The 16,574-nt window shown below is 36.2% G+C and overlaps 1 protein-coding gene across 1 annotated transcript; it reads left to right on the top strand.

Annotated features, from left to right (window-relative positions):
- The first annotated feature begins 660 nt into the window (after positions 1 to 660).
- On the top strand, positions 661 to 13,927 carry ZFN1 (zinc finger protein 1). Its single transcript, XM_059581270.2, has 7 exons — positions 661 to 838; positions 2,598 to 2,755; positions 3,616 to 3,678; positions 9,388 to 9,507; positions 9,810 to 10,100; positions 11,487 to 11,816; positions 13,304 to 13,927. The coding sequence occupies exons 1-7, from the start codon at positions 745 to 747 to the stop codon at positions 13,583 to 13,585; spliced, it is 1,338 nt and encodes a 445-aa protein (XP_059437253.2). The 5' UTR covers positions 661 to 744; the 3' UTR covers positions 13,586 to 13,927.
- Positions 13,928 to 16,574: the final 2,647 nt, after the last annotated feature.

Raw genomic sequence — 16,574 nt, 5'->3', positions numbered from 1 at the left:
AACACAATTACATATTACATATATTCTCTGAAAAGTTATATGTCTTTTTTCTTTAAAAAAATCTCAAAATAAAAACAAAAAAGTGAGAGGAAAAAACAGAGAGAGAGAGAATAGAATAGTTGTAGTATCTGGAATGTATGAAAAAAAAAATACCTGGAAATAGTAAAAGCAGTTAAGAGAAGCGGTCCGAGTTTCTGGTATCCGGTACCGCCACAGTCTCACTCCCAACCCGTTCGAAACGTCAACACTCGCGTTTTGAATGGGCCACGTGGCGAAGCATCTGTTTTGTCAGTCTCAAAGTCAAGGGAAAAATGAATAAAATAGCCGCAATTATCATTGATTTAGCGAACGTGGCAAGTAGAAAAGCGAGTTCAAGTGGATCCGCGAGTGGGGGAGTATTTCCCAGTCTCAAAAACGCGGGTGAAAAAGCGAGGAAGAGATGACTAGGTGGCTTTTGTCTGGTTGGATGGTTGGTTTTTATTCTCGTTTTTGTGGAGGGGAGAAGAGAACGCTTCCTCTCTCTCTTACCTCTCTGTCTCTCTCTCTTCCTCTCTCTCTCTCTCTCTCTCTAACGGAATTCTTGTTTGGTTTGGTTTTGTGATTGGTTTTGGTTGATCGGAGCGTTGGAGTGGTGGTGGTGGTGGTGGTGGTGGTGGGTGGTGATTGGGTTGGGTTGGGTTGGATTTGGGGTAATGGGAGTTGCGGTGGGGAGTGGTAGACTGAGACCGCGGTGGTGATGGAGCGATGGAGTTCGACGCCGGAATTCCGATGTCCCGAGCGGCGGCGGCGGTGGCCGTGACCGAGGGAGCCTCGATGTCACCGTCGTCCTTGAACGAAGGTCTCCTTGAATGTGCATGCGTTACAACTCCTGCTTTGTTTTTGTATTTTATTGCCGTTGTTTCCTGTAATGTAATTCGGTGGTGCTGGTTGTGTTTCTGATTCACTTGCGCATGGAAATGCTCTACATTGGTTGTTGGGACTGATGCTTGTCTCGTGATGGTGAATTGTCGTTTTTGCCCTTTTCCCCTGCTTGCATCATTGTTGAAACTTCTTCTTTTTTCTTAATTTTGGTTTTCATATATGGAAGAATATTAAAAAAATAAAAAATAAAATTCCTATTTTACTTTTTTTTTTTTTGTGTGTGTGTCTGTGTTCCTTACTTTTGATATTGTCTTCATGTTTTTTCGATTCTTCTTTTCCTTAAATGCAATTGAATTGCTTTTTTCGGTTATATGTTTGCTTTGCTAAACTTAAATTCTAGAGTATTTTTGTTCGAGGATTATAGAGTAGTATAGCAGAATCATGATTACAGAGACGAACTTCAATCAATTTTGACATTTGTGTTGTTATTTGTTATGCAATTCTCTTCTTTTTGTGTATCTTCTTGTTATGTTTCAATTTTGGACAAGGTTTATTGGGATTCCTCTAAATGGTTCTAGTTGTCTGTCGTTCTATTTTTTTTTTTAGGATAAGTTTGAGATTTACTAACATGGAATTTTGATTTTTTTTTTCCTTCTTTTTGGTTGATATGAGTAAAACTTAAGAGTTCTTTATTTTAGTAATCATGTACAGTTTGTGGATATTATATATTATTTTATTGTTCAGTCGGTTGGGGTGGCAATTGATGAAAGGAAAATAAGTTTTTTTTTACTTGTTGATCAATAAGGTTCATTATTTGTTTTAGATATTCAAGTGGCAATTGTAAGAAGTGTTTCTTCAATCATATATATTACTAAAGATTTGATTATCTCCCTCTTACTTAAATTAAGTAAAAAAATTTGAGTCTCTGAATACGATATATAATCATTGAGGGCAAGTCATGATGACCCTATAGGCATCTACAAATGTGACTGCTAGGAAAAATGAAAATGAAAAAGAGAATTAGAATTTAGAATATTATGATTTATGTTGATTGTGTGATCAGAAAAGGAAAAGTTCATAATAATAAAGCTAAATGGTTGTCGATGTGCCTTAGTCTAGTTGTAATTGTTGAAGCCCAGTGTTCTAAATAGTGAAATTGTTGGGACTTTCTTTCCTTTTAACACCCTTTTCTTTACAATCGAATGAAGCATATATTTTATCTGGCAGCATTGTGTATATTGTTCTTTTCCCCTCTTTCTATCTAGAGCAATTAAATGAAATTTTTTCTCTTCTTCCCTATATAGCCAAGTGGTACTTCTCCCCTTTTGCACGGGAAACATAGAGATTTAACCCATAAATGCAAATGGGATGGGAAAGATACTTAAAGAAATTTTATCTTTATTTATTTATTTTTGGGAGTTAGGAATTCCAATAGGAAAGGTAGAAAAGAAGGCTTTTACTTGCCTACTATTATATCATATGTGACTTAGACCTCCTAGCTCTTCCCTTTGATATTTGCTTTTTTTGGGGGGTGGCGTTATGTTAAAATTGCTTACTTCATAATAAAATTGAACTGATAATTTAGCTTTCAGGTGTCTAAGTGTGCCAAACAAAGGTTTGGAGATTGCAGGAATATTGATTTTGGATGAATGAACGCTGTGAAACTATTTTCCTTTCTTTTTGTCTGCAAGTTCTCACTAGATATGTTATAAACTTATACGTCACTGTTATTTCAGATGCAATGTGGCAAATGAACTTGATATCAGGTGAACCAATGGAACCTGGGCTGTATCCTGAGCGTCCTGGGGAGGCAGATTGTTCCTATTACATAAGAACTGGCCTCTGTAGATTTGGGGCGACTTGTAGATTTAATCATCCTCCTAACAGGAAGCTGGTATGAGCTGCAGCATAGTTGGAAACATTCTTGTGAACTTAACAATATATAAGTGAAATAACTTTCATATATTTTTTTTTTGAGATTCTTAGGTTATCCATTTTGATGCCTTTTAGTTATCATCATAGAATCTCTTATGGTAGTTAACGTGCATTAAGCTGTAGAGACAGGAATCATTGCACTCTATAGTTGTTGCTATCAAATGAGTTTGTTCTTTTATTCTTGTTTATCTCTTGTCATCTTGTTTCTTATTGCCTGCCTCTAAAATTGACTGAAAGTAAAAAATACCTTTATAATAGTTTTTTTTTTTTTTTTTTTTTTTTGCGCTCTAGATTATGATCAGGACAGTTAATATACTTGATGCAAGTAGATTGTTTGGTCAAACTTTTAGGCACACTCAAATCAAGAGGGGTAGGAAATGAGAGGAATGTCATTGCTTCCTCTGCTAGTATACTTCCTGCACATACTCAAACCAGTGTGTTTAGATGCTGACTTTGCGTGTGAAGCATGTTTCTTTATACATGGAAGATTACAAAAGCAGGCATTTACATGCTCCTCTGGCTTTAGTGTACTAAAAAAAAAAAAAAATACATTCCTTTGATTTACTTTCCGTGTACTTAGGAGCGCTTTATGCTTTAAATAATATTGGATTATTACTTATAAAAAAAAAAAGAAAAAAGTGTACTTCATGTAAGTTTTTACTCAGCTAGTAAACTTCATATACATTTTTGCTCAGTTATACTAGTGTTATTTGTTGTCGAATCCATTCCATGAGAAGATTGAATCTCATGTTATAATATTTTTCGTTGACCTGATTTTTGTTTTTTGAACTTAACTAACTACATTATATTTTATTCTAGGCTATTGCCACTGCAAGGATGAAGGGGGAGTTTCCTGAAAGAATAGGGCAACCAGAATGTCAGGCATGTATTCCCATAAGATTGACATAAGTGCTTCTTTCATTTGTATGCTCTACATACTCAGTATTGACATGAAATGATCTACTTCATTGTAAAATTAGTTCTAAAATTTGGCCTAGTTGTATACATAAGCAATAATCTTGGCAAGAAAACTAGAAAATTGGTACTTTGGATAACGTGAGAAAGAGACATGTCATGGTGATGGATTGATGCTGCAGGTGTAAGAACAGCGAGGAGACCATAGATCATCTTCTGCTCCAGTGCAAAGTGGCTAGATTTACTGTCTTTTTGGATTAGAGTGGGTCATGCCCCAATTGGTGGTGGAGTTGTTGCCTAGCTGGAGAGGTCAGTTTAGAAGTAGTTGTAGTTTAGAAACCTGGAGGCTGGCTCCTCTATGCTTAATGTGATGTATTTTGAGAGAATGTAATGCTCGGACCTTCGAAAATTGTGAGAGGTCGGTGTTGGAGTTAAAAACTATTATGCCCAATCTCTTTATATTTGGGTGGTGGCTCACAACCTCGTCTTTCTAGTTTTTTAGAATTTATGGATTTGTGTTCTTCTAGTTCTTCCCTAATTGGGGGTCTCTTTTGTATGTTTCTTGTGTGCTTGAGTTGTGCCCTTTTGCGCTTTCTAATAAGATTGAATTATTAATAAAAAAAAATAAAGCTAGAAAATTGGTATAGGCCCTGTCAAAGAGAGAGAGAGAGAGAGAGGAGGGGTGGGGGGATTAGGAATTAGAATTACCTCGTTTAGTCCTCAATACTTTTCCAACCTGGGGCTTAGATATTTGTCATACCCAGCTTGTTACATAAATCTTAGAAGTTTTCCTAAGCCCTTAGGGGGAAAAAAAATCCCAAATTGACTTCATAATTTTATTATGTTTTCCATTAAAAGTTGATATTAACTTCACTTTTTTTTTGGCTCATTAAATGCTAGGTTGTTTGACTAAATGTAAAGCTTGATTATCACAAGTCATTCTATTAGCTTTGTCATGACTCATGAATAAAGCCTATCTTTTGCAAGAGAGACTTAATTAGCACGTCACATGTAGTATGTGTTGCAATGTTTTCTTCTTACCTCTCCACAAATTGATTCTAAGTGTTAGAATATTAATTAAATTCACCATTTCTCATTAGCTTAAACTTTCGAGATAACTGATAATTCAACACTAATAAAAGGTACAAATTGATGTGAAGTTGACATTCTATTGAAATGGTGTCTTAATCTAATTTGTTTCAAAGAAGCCCTAGTGATAATGTTAAGGAAATCCTACATTGGTTGGGCGAATGCTTGATGATGGGATAAGTTCTTGTTAGGTCTCTCCACCTACTTGTAATGACCCATAGAAAAGTGCTACTTATATCTGTGTTATTACCCCAAAAAGACTAGTCAATTTAGAGCTTCTCTAGAATCACTTATAAAGTCTATTTTCACTTGGTAAGTGAGCAATGTAGGACCTAGTACCTATGAATGTCTTTCTAAGCCACCACTCTGTGGACTACTCATCTTCCCAATATGGGACCGGGGAATTACACTACTGGAAAACAAGTTTTTTGGTTGGATGCTCTAACATGGCATTAGAACCCTATTTGTTTGTTCTTTGGCTCCACATTCCAAGACTATTTATCTTTGTCTCAGTTTTGGTGAGAAAGGCATTAAGGAAATCCACCTCAGTTGGGCGTGTGCTTGATTATGGGTATCTGTTCTTGTTAGGACACCCCACCTACTAGCATGAGCTGTTAGGATAGATGCTTTAAATTAAGAAAGCTAGAAGGTCTAAACAGATGGAGCATGCACAAATAGACACATGCAAAGGAAAAGTCTCCTTCTCTTAGGTTGGCTTTGTATTTTGTTAAACAAGTGGAATTTCCAAAATAGCATTCCCGATATGAGGAAAATAGGAAATGAAAATCATATATGTTGGTAGGAGAGAGCGAGGTGTTATTTATTGTAGGGGTTGTGAGAAAATGTGTATTGTAGTTAAGGTGCATTCAGAATATATTTAACAGAACTGCATGAGTGGAATCCATGAAAAGATGCAAGTATTTTTATTGAATTAAGGATCTTGTGGTGGTCAATCGGGTACCTTATTGCGTGAACATGGAACATAAATCTTTTTTTGCGGGAAATTGTAAAGAAAAATTTCAGATGACATGTATGCATGTTTTTCTGGATTTTGAGAGTTTCTTCGTAGATGCTCTTTGCAGGATTTTTTTTTTTTTTTTTTTTTTTTTAAATAAGTAATATGTTCATGGGAAATAAAAATGGGCAAAATAGTCACTTCCCTTGGATTTAGGTTAAAAATATATTGACCTCTCTTGTATTGTCCAAAATTACACTTTGGTATGTGTGAGAGGATTCTATCAATCGGAAATGTAATTGATGATATTGACCTTTTTTATATTTTTGACAAAAGAATTGGAATTATACGATCACTTTTAGATAAAAATTGTAATTTAACGTACATATAGGGGGTAAATGGTATGGATATGAGAGTGTTGGAGTTGAGGAAAAGTTTATGGTAATCTTATAATAACGAAACTAAGGTTATTTCTAGAATGTTACTTGATTTTAATGTGCCATTAATTTGTGTATGTGTGCGCGCACGTGTAATATATTTATGTGTGTGTGTGTACAATTAATAATTTATGAGAAAACTCATTGATTTTGACACGAAGTCGTGAACATGCTTATATATCTTTTCAAGCCACACCACATTATGGATTGTGATGGTAACGGGTAATCTGGCAGATTTGGTGCCAGTTGGATGTTATGATTTTGGGTACTCTTTCAGATGTTGATGATGTACTTGTTATCACTTTGGTTATGTCTTTGCATCTTAATCTTGTTTCGCTGAATAGGAACTTTTTCACCGAGTACAAGACCTGTCCTGGTTGTTGAGTTGATTGGCTAATGTTATTTACAATTTTTTTTTTTTTTTTTTTTTTTATAAGTAAATCAATCTCATTGAAAGCGTAGAAGAGCATAACCCGAGTACACTAAGAGAGATCCCCCAATTAGGGAGAAAAAGAATAACACAAGTCCAAAAATTTAGTAAAACTAGAAAGTGAGGACTTTTGTATGCCACCAACCATGCATAAAGGGATTCGAACGTAAGGGTCTTTAGTTCAGCCACCGTAATCTCGTAATTTACAAAGCTCCTCGCGTTCCACCCTTTCCCGATGCACCACATTAAGCGTAGAGGGGCCATCCTCCAAGCTTCTATAATGTTATGGTTTCTCAACTGACCTCTCTAGCTAGCCAACAACTTCACCGCCCTTCTAGGCATGACCCACTCTAAAACAAAAAGACAGAAGATCAAACCCATAATTCTCTCACTACACAGTTTTGAAGAAGATGATATATGGTATCTCCACTCCTCTTGCAGATACATCACCAATCCGCCACTATGACGTTCCTCTTCCTCGAGTTATCCAAAGTTAAGATCTTCTCTAGTACCACTGTCCACGTAAAGACTTGCACTCTCGAAGGAGCTGTATAACTCTAAATGCTCCTAACCCCAACGCTCAAGTGGTGAAGTCCTTAGACTTTGGTGGCAAAATCATCAAGTCTAAGATTTGAATTTATTGGGTGCAAACAACTCCTTGGAGTCACACTCACGGTGAAAGCTAGATTTAACTGATCCATGTGGTGGGGGTGCATTACACGGGTATAGGGTTTATCCTTCAAGGGTGGGTACACGAAGTGGCTTTGCCTTTGGGGGTTTTCTGTCATTAAAAAAAAAAAATCTAAATGCTCCTCCTAGGAAATGAGGTTCCAGTGGGAGTGCAAAGCACATGATAAAAATATTTTACTTCAGATGCTCACCTTTTGGAGGGGATCCAACAAATTTTATCCCCACCACCTTGTCTCAACATGAGAGAGTACAAAAGATCAAAGAACGAAGTGACCAAGTCCACCTCCCAATCATGCACTGGTCTGGTAAATAATATATTCCACCGAAGATTGTCGTTGGAAAACTACATATGATTTGGCAATCAAGCTCCTTACCGCGAGTAATATTGAACAATTCTAGAAAAGTTGCCTTCAAGGGCATAAAGCCCAAGCCACCAGGGCACGTTAGAGAACAAGTCTTCGACCAATTGACGAAATTGAACTTGAACTCGTCACTAGCTAGCCCCACAAGAAATCCCTTGAAAAGGGGATGGGGAAAAGGGACAAATAATAAGTAGGAAGATTGGAGAGAGTGCTTTTAATTAGTGTCAACCTACCACCCTTAGATAAATAAAACATCTTCCAACCAACCAAATGGTGTTCTATTTTCTTAGCAATACAATTCCATATTGATTCAGTCTTATATGAGCTCCCAAAGGAAGACCTAAATATGTCATTGGCAAAGAGGCCACCCTAAAACCAAGGATATGAGCCATACCTCCTACATCATTCACATTACCAATTGGGACTAACTCCGATTTAGATAAGTTAATCTTCAACCCTGAAACTGATTTAAAACATAAGAAGAGACAACGCAAATGATAAAAATGTTCATGATTTGCCTCACAAAAGATCAATGTATCATCCACAAATAAAAGATGAGACACTAGATGCTCACCATTATTCCTTGACCCCACTGAAAAACCTTATAAGAACTCCCTATCTACTGTGGCAAACACCATCCTACTCAAAGCCTCCATGACAACCATGAACAATTGAGGAGATAAAGGATCCCTTGGCTCAGGCTATGGGACCTACTAAAGAAACCGGAGGGAGATCCATTAACAAGAATGGAGAAACACACCGTCGAAATATAGTGATCTATCCATGCTTTCCATTTTTTCCTAAAGCTACATCTCCTCGGACTCCCATTTAACATGATTGTATGACTTCTCTAGGGCCAATTTATTGAGCACATTGGGATCCCCCCCCCCACCCCCCCCCCGATGAGTGTATTTTGAGACCTGGAAACAATTTTCTCCAACACCGTTTTCAGCCTGTTTGTTAGGACTTTAGAGATGATTTTATAAACACCATCCACAACGCTAAGCACTCATTGATTGGAGTGCTTAGTCCACCAGTTTTAATTGTGACTACTAATCAACTGTGGATATTGAATTTCTTGGTCACTTTTGATTGAAAAATTTTACTCATCTCGGTTAATGTATGATAATACTCATCCAGATGGATAAGTTGTTTCTGATGAAGTCAAGGCTTATTATCTGTTTTCTTTTTCCTCCATTTTGTATATAAATATCTAAAAAGATATGATGAACTAGGCTTGCCTTCTGGCAGGATTAAAAAGAGATTTTGCCTGCTGGATGTTGGACACTAGGTGAGATTTATCTGGTAAGGCTAAATGAAAATCTGCTCACACGCAATGGGGAAAACTGTACATAGCAAAAGTTTTCTCTTGCTATATTGCTTTTTTCATTTACTTTAGCCCATTACTTCTTTTGAAATAGTACCTTGATTGTTATCTATTGAAGATCTTCATAAAGAAATTTAACTTACTTTACACCCATGTTTAAATATCAGGAGACTCTGGGCTTGTGTATCAATCAATTTTGTATAGGAGACCAATTGTACTCCAAATCTGAGTTGGGTTAGATAGTTGATAATTTTATGCAATTTCTCTAGATTTTGTTTGCAGAACTTGCCCTATCCATGTGAGTCTTGTGGCTTTAAAATGTGTTAGATATTCAATTTCCTTGTATCGTTTGGCCAACTAATATTCTGCTTTGATCTGTTCTATAGTACTACCTAAAGACAGGAACTTGCAAGTTTGGAGCCACATGCAAGTTTGATCATCCTAGAGACAAGGCTGGGGTTGCTGGAAGAGTTTCGTTAAATATTTTAGGCTATCCACTTCGCCCGGTAAACTTAATATCTTCCTTTCACTCATATAAGTATGACTTTGTACAATTAGTTATCAGCTTCTGCCTCATTCTTGTTTTTATCTGTATTGGGTCCACATCAGCTGCGTAACTGACTCATTACTGGAAAATTTATTCTGAAATTGTTCACATATTTTGGCCTTTTATTTCAAGCATGTTGTAGCCCTGTAAGTACCCATTAAACGTCTGAAATGAGAATTGCTCCTTTCTAGTTATATCTCTGCTTCTCAGAGTGGATGAACTTTATGTTCTTATTTCTTCTTTTGTGTTTTCTGCATGCAGAATGAGACTGAATGTGCCTATTATCTAAGAACTGGGCAATGCAAGTTTGGAAGCACTTGTAAATTCCACCATCCTCAACCAACTAATATGATGGTTTCGTTAAGTGGTTCTTCTGTTTATCCAACTGTTCAGTCTCCAACTACTCCTGGTCAGCAGTCATACCCTGGAGGAGTTACAAACTGGTCAAGAGCATCTTTTATTCCTAGTCCACGCTGGCAAGGACCTTCGAGTTATGCACCAATGCTTCTGCCTCAGGGAGTGGTGTCAGTTCCTGGGTGGAATGCATACAGTGTAAGCATTTCTGCACCCTTTCCTACAAAATGCTATGATTCACGTTTTGCATACTCGTTTACATTTACAACTAAACTAGGTAAGCTGATTGGTGGGAAGGGAAAAGAAAAAGAATTAAGGGGGTCGTGGGGGGAATATTTTTCTTACATTTGTTGGTTATTAAATGGAAAATGTGGAGAGAAATGATTTATGTGGGGCCTATAGGGTTATACATTTTCTCTCCAATTGGGAGAAAAGGAATGGGTGGCTGGAACTCAAGTCTTTATGTTGCATCTGGGTTGGTGCTGCATCTGAATCCTAACGTAAGTTGGTTGTGGTGGGGTGACAGCAACTATGGTGGAGTTGTTATTTGTTGCAAGGAGAGGTGCTGGCGATGGTGGAAGTTGTGAGATGCTACTCATCAGATGGAAGTTATGGGAACGAAGGATACAATTGAGGGCTTTTAATTTCCATGTCAATTATATTATTTTATTCAAGGGAAAGTTGCATTAAATTTTGGATCAATGTTACTCGCACACCTAGGTACTTGGTGTTAAATCATCACTTGTGCCAGTGTTTAAGCTAATAGAAAGTAATGAATTTAATCATTTAATTTTTATTTTAACACTAAATGCCTAGGTTTTAGGCTTTTTGCTTTGTTAGAAGAGTTTGTTGGGATTTTGTTATATTGGTATTTTGGTCAGTTTGGTGCACATGGGTATTTTAGTCAGTTTGATATATTTTTCAACATGTGTAATAGAAATTGAGGTAGGCTATGTATTATTGAAATAGCCTTCTCTTTCTCTCCATATTTTCTCAGCAAACCGATTTGGATGCATCAATGTGGTCCTTATCAAAAGGAAAATGAACTTAAAAAGTTTTGTGAATCAGCCAAAGTATGTGAAACCACACATGTTGAATTCACAATCGTGTATGAAGTGCTAGAAATTTTAGGCCACCCTAAAAGCTGAAAAGTTTACTCCCATCAGAAGTTTCTGTTGGATCTCTTAGGTGAACCACCAACAAATCTTTTATTATCTTATGGATCCGGTAGAAGTTGATATACCAGGAGATAAGTACATGTGATTTTTATGAAAGTTAGTATTCAATTTTATTTGAATTGTTCCTGTCAGTAAAGATGAGTTATTTTCATTTAGTTAAACTTCTAGGTCTTATTTTATTTAGGGATTGATCCAAGTACATGTTGGTGGCCATTAGGTTAATTTGTGTTAATAGCTGCAGTAGCCTATGACAGCTAAGTTAAATTTCCATGACAGCTAAGTTACATTTCCATGACATCCAGACGATTAGTAACTTTTGGTAGGATTTTTATTTTTTTTAACGTGTGTCATGAAACTTGTGAGCACTGACTATTTCCAACATGATTATGGGATGGTATCTTTCCAGGGTCAGCTTGGATCAGTCTCATCTTCAGAGACCCAGCAGCAATCATTGGGAAACAGTCAGATTTATGGAACTTCACGCCAGGGTGAACCAGCTAATGGAGGATCTCAAGGGACATTTTCTCCATTTCGTTCAGGCTCTGTCCCTGTAGGGTTCTATGCATTGCAAAGGGAGAATGTATTTCCTGAGAGACCTGGCCAGCCAGAATGCCAGTTTTACATGAAGACTGGTGATTGTAAGTTTGGTGCAGTTTGTCGGTTCCATCATCCTAGAGAAAGACTAATTCCTCCTCCAGACTGTGTCTTGAGTCCCATAGGCCTTCCTTTACGTCCGGTGAGTTATCTTATCAGTGCACACTTCTATCTTCTATTTCATTATCAGTATTTTAGATTATGTCAAGTGTCTTCAGTCTTTGTTTATTGTTTACTTCAGAAGTTTCCTTGAAGATGCAACAGATATTTGACTTCATGAGGCCTTGAAAGTGGCATGGAATTGGCTTCTTGGTTGTTTTAGTGTTTAAACCTTATTCGATTTGAATTGTTATGGCATCTTTGCTTCCTTTTCTTTGAATTATTAAAATCATATTTGGAAATCACAAACACAACAATTTGCAGATAATTCTAACCATTATGTAAGGCAATTACTAGTTGGGCTTTGCAAATTGAATATGCTCTGTTTGAGGCCTTTGTCCAGCCTTCACATGATTGTGTGAGGGATGCGCTTTGTTGTGAAGTCCAGTAGCTTAACTTTGTTGCAGCTTGTCTCTTGCATTACACCCATGCTTAAAGCCTTATACCTGAATGTATAACACTCATAATGTTTTAAGCATTCATAAATTTTGAAACAGCCCTTCAATCCTCTCTACCATGCCTAAAGCCTTAGAATATTTTGTAAAGTTGCAATTATGATAAATGTGAGAATAACATAAAGAAAAGTAAACTCATTGCAGCTATTCTAATGATGTTCTTAGTATTCCTGATTGTGTCTTATAATTGTAACCTATTATGCCCTCCATCATAATGGGATGTGAGATCTTGTTCCACTGCCTTCTGGGAAATAGATCGTTCGATGCAAATGTATATATGCAACAAAATTTAGTTTTGATGATTCTATGAAACGTTTGAAGTCATGATTAAAACCTATGGCATTGATTTTGAGGATACCTTTACTCCAATTGCCAAGATCTTTGGGTGTTAATTTCTATTGCTTCTAATTTTAACTAGCCATTATCTCAACTGGATGTTAAAAACGCCTTTTCATATGTCAACCTATTAATGCTCCTACAGATCCAAATCATGAACTATTGAATGATGGAAGGTAGCTATTTGGAGATGCAGGAAGGCATTGTTGTCTTGTTAAAATACTGAATTATCTCATTGTCACTAGACCATATATCTCATATGTAGTAAAAATAGTGAGTCAATTATTGGGAGCTCCTAGGGTCTCACATTGGGATGTTGTGATTCCTATTCTTCACCATCTTAAACGAGTTCCTAGTCTTTGATTGTTATATAGGCCAATTGGGCACCTTAGGGTGGAAGGTTTTTCAGATTGTATGTGTGTTCCTAATTGTAGCTTGAACTGGATTTTTCTTGTTCCCTTAATCCTTCTTCTTGGAAACTTCTTTTTGATTTGTTAGTGTATAGTGTGAAAAATTGCGTTTATTTGTTGGGAGAGACTTCTAGTCCAAAGTCAAAAATGGTTTTGTGAACTTCCATCTCCCTTTTTTTAGGTTGTTTCATACATGTTTGTCTGTGCTGTAGTACAACTTTGATTATTTTAATGGTTATTGATGGGAGTCACTCTTTTATTTCTAACAGGGAGAGCCTATATGCATCTTCTATTCTCGTTATGGAATCTGCAAATTTGGTCCAAGTTGCAAGTTTGATCACCCTATGGGAATTTTCACATATAATATGTCTGCATCATCTTCGGCTGATGCCCCTGTCCGACGTTTGCTGGGGTCATCATCAGGAACTGCTGCATTAAATTTGTCATCAGAAGCACTTGTTGAAGCAGGCTCGGCAAAGCCCAGGCGACTTTCACTATCAGAGGCTAGACAGATGCCTTCTGGGGACGATAATATTGACACAGAAGGCTGAAGACATGAGTTATTTACTTTTTACAATCTTTTGAAGGTTAAACAAGAGTTATCTGTAAATTCATTTCCCATTGCTGGAGATGTACAGAGTTCATGTCAAGTCGATTCTGTTCTGCTGAAAGTGGATTCAAGTTGACAGACTTGACTCTCCTGAATTTCATATCACTGCATTGTATAAAATCTGCAAATATTGTCACATATGGTAAAATCCAATGTGAACATTTCATCTGCCCGAAAGCTGATCTTTCTGATTTTAATGTGTAATTTTTTTTTTCCCTGTACTTTATGTAAAACATTTTTTTTTTGCAAGTTTTGATAGCCTCATTCTGGCTTTCCCTTGAATCTTCTTCATTGTGGTCACCCAGGCCAGGTTTGAAATGTCTGCATGTCCTGCTTTCTCACAATGCTTAAATTTCTGCCTCCTGTTTTGCATGGATATTTACTTCATTGTAATCATTATTATCATCATTTCCCAATCTTCAGCTTCTTGTTACTACTGCTACTATTTCAGTGAATTCTGCAAGAGTCCTTTAATATCCACTTCCGTTCTTTTCATACACAATAATGATTCCTGTTGTAGTTAAGTATTTTTTTTTCCTTAAATTATCTTATTAGATTTTTAATATGTAGGATCATCTTTATATGTTTTCTCCCCTTAATTACGTTGCTGGATAGGTTTCATCTTGCAGAAATCAATGAGGCCAACTTTTGGTTTGAACTTCAGAATTGGAGACAGAAGAATGAAGTGGAAGATGTCACTCATGTCCTCACCAGACGACTTCTTCGAAGTTTACATACCTCAACCGTCCTCTTTCTCCTTGTCTCCCAAGTTCAATCTGCAAGTTGCATCTGCAATCAAAACTGGATTTAAAGAGTTTGATTTTAAAGAGTTTGGTTCTGCAGTATTTGTGGCGCAAAGCCAAGGTTTGAATTCTTGTCCTTGCAGGAGGCTCTTTGAATTAGCAGATCTGTCGGTAGAAAATTCGGATCAACATTGAAGCCGCACCGGTCTAATACTTACTCCCTGAAGAAATTGTAGCAGGTAGAACTTGAACACCAGAATTTGTTGCTTAGATTTTTATTTAGAAATAATACACATTTTGCTTTTCTGAAATTGTCAGTTTTCATTCATGAGCTAATTAAACCTTGACATTACTTGTATTAAACTTTTCTGGACAACCTGGCTTCTTGCTGTCTGACTTGTGCATTTAGTTGACTCATTGGATATACTAATGTTGTATGGTATTCTGTTGCTTAATGAGCCTTAGAATTCCACGTGTATCTTCTTTGATTGATTCTGGACATTAGTTCTTATGCAATTCACACAAGGTGGGTGCCAATCCATTTACGAATAGCAAGGATTTGTTTTTGTTTTTCTGTTTTTTTGCCTTCTTAATCAAACATGGATTGCTTTTGCATTTCAGTAATCAGTTGAGATTTTGTTTATGCAGCAGGAACACAAAATATTTATTAGGGAAAACTTCAGAAAATCTCCATGAACTTCCACTTTAAAAACTCTTAATTAAGGGTATCAAATTTTCAATTTTTTTTTAATTACCCAATTCCGTTATAATTTTTCTATTAAATCTTGTCAAAATTCTCAAAATATCCATATTTTTTTATATAAAAAAATAAAAATAAAAATTGCAAAGATGCTTTTATATATATAAAAAAAATAAACGCATGAATCTTTACAATTTTTTATAATAAAAAATAGGGGCATTTTAGAATTTTTGAAATGATTTAACATAAAATTCTAATGAAATTGAGTAATTTAAAGAAATTGAAAGTTCAATACTCTGTTTTTGAACTTTGGAGGTATTTTTAAAACGCGTGAAGTTGTTGAAATTTTGTGAAGTTTGTTGTTGAAATTTTGTGAAGTTTCTTCTATTTGCTATTACTTTTTTCAATCTTGCCTTTCTGCATCATTTTATAGGCTATCACTAGGTGGTAGAGATATTTCTTTTTAGAAGCGGCGTTGGAAATTGTGGTAGTAGTTTGCAACTCTGAATTTATGCCTTTTCATTCTCAAAAGACAACAAAATATGCACAAAGGTTCAATATAGGAGAAAGGGAGAGATACCCATAATTACCACTTATGATATGAACATTATCTCCACTTCATCGTTTTTGGAAGCAAAAAGTGATTGTTTTTGGAAACTTCTGTCTTCCAGCACCCCATCAATCCCTTCTCGTAGACACCAATTTCTCCCAAAACAACCCTAATAATTTCATTTTCTGCCTTCAGAAAACCCTATTTAGTATACTGTTTCCTTCAATTTACTTCACTTTCTTTCATTATTTCTTCAATCCTATCCCTTGAATACTCAGATATTTGGCGTACTCGAGCATAGTTGGGCAAAATATTGAAAATATTCTCAATGATTTGGTTTAGTAACTCTATTTTGTATATTTTCATATAGATGATTATTTTTCAAATCTTAATGAACGAATAATACTATTAACGGATGTGAATATGATATCACTTTTAATCAAAGTGTGTGAGTCCATGATCCTAGTCAACATCATGAATTATCTTGGTCGTGATTCATCTTTGCACTATGATTAGGAGCCTAGAGAAAAAGGAAAGGAGAGGGTATAGGCTTTCTTTTCACTTGTTTGGATACAAGGAAAACACCAAACAAGAAAAGCAAAGAAAACACTGAGAACAGCATACGAAGACAAAAACCAATGGTAGGGGGAATCCCAATGCAGTTCCAAGTCCATAGAAGAAACAGTGCAAGTACAGAAGATAACAACTGGAAACAGACCAAATTGGTCCAGAGACCAAGAACAACAAATTGTGATTGAAATCGACATCTTGCGAGCAATTGATAAATTTAGGTACCAACCCAACTCGCTAGAGCTTGCAACGGGATAAATTAGGTTTTAAAGAAACCTATATCTTATATTCTAAGAGAACTTATACCTTTCAAACACAAGGTTTGAGATTAATTCTTTTCGTGTCTTTATTCTTAGTATAACCACTT

The sequence above is a fragment of the Corylus avellana genome, chromosome 1, assembly GCF_965113065.1.
Source record: "Corylus avellana chromosome 1, dhCorAvel1.hap1.2, whole genome shotgun sequence".
NCBI classification, from domain to species: Eukaryota; Viridiplantae; Streptophyta; class Magnoliopsida; order Fagales; family Betulaceae; genus Corylus; species Corylus avellana.
Note: the sequence above shows the minus strand (reverse complement) of the source record. Positions and strands in the feature narration are given on the sequence as shown.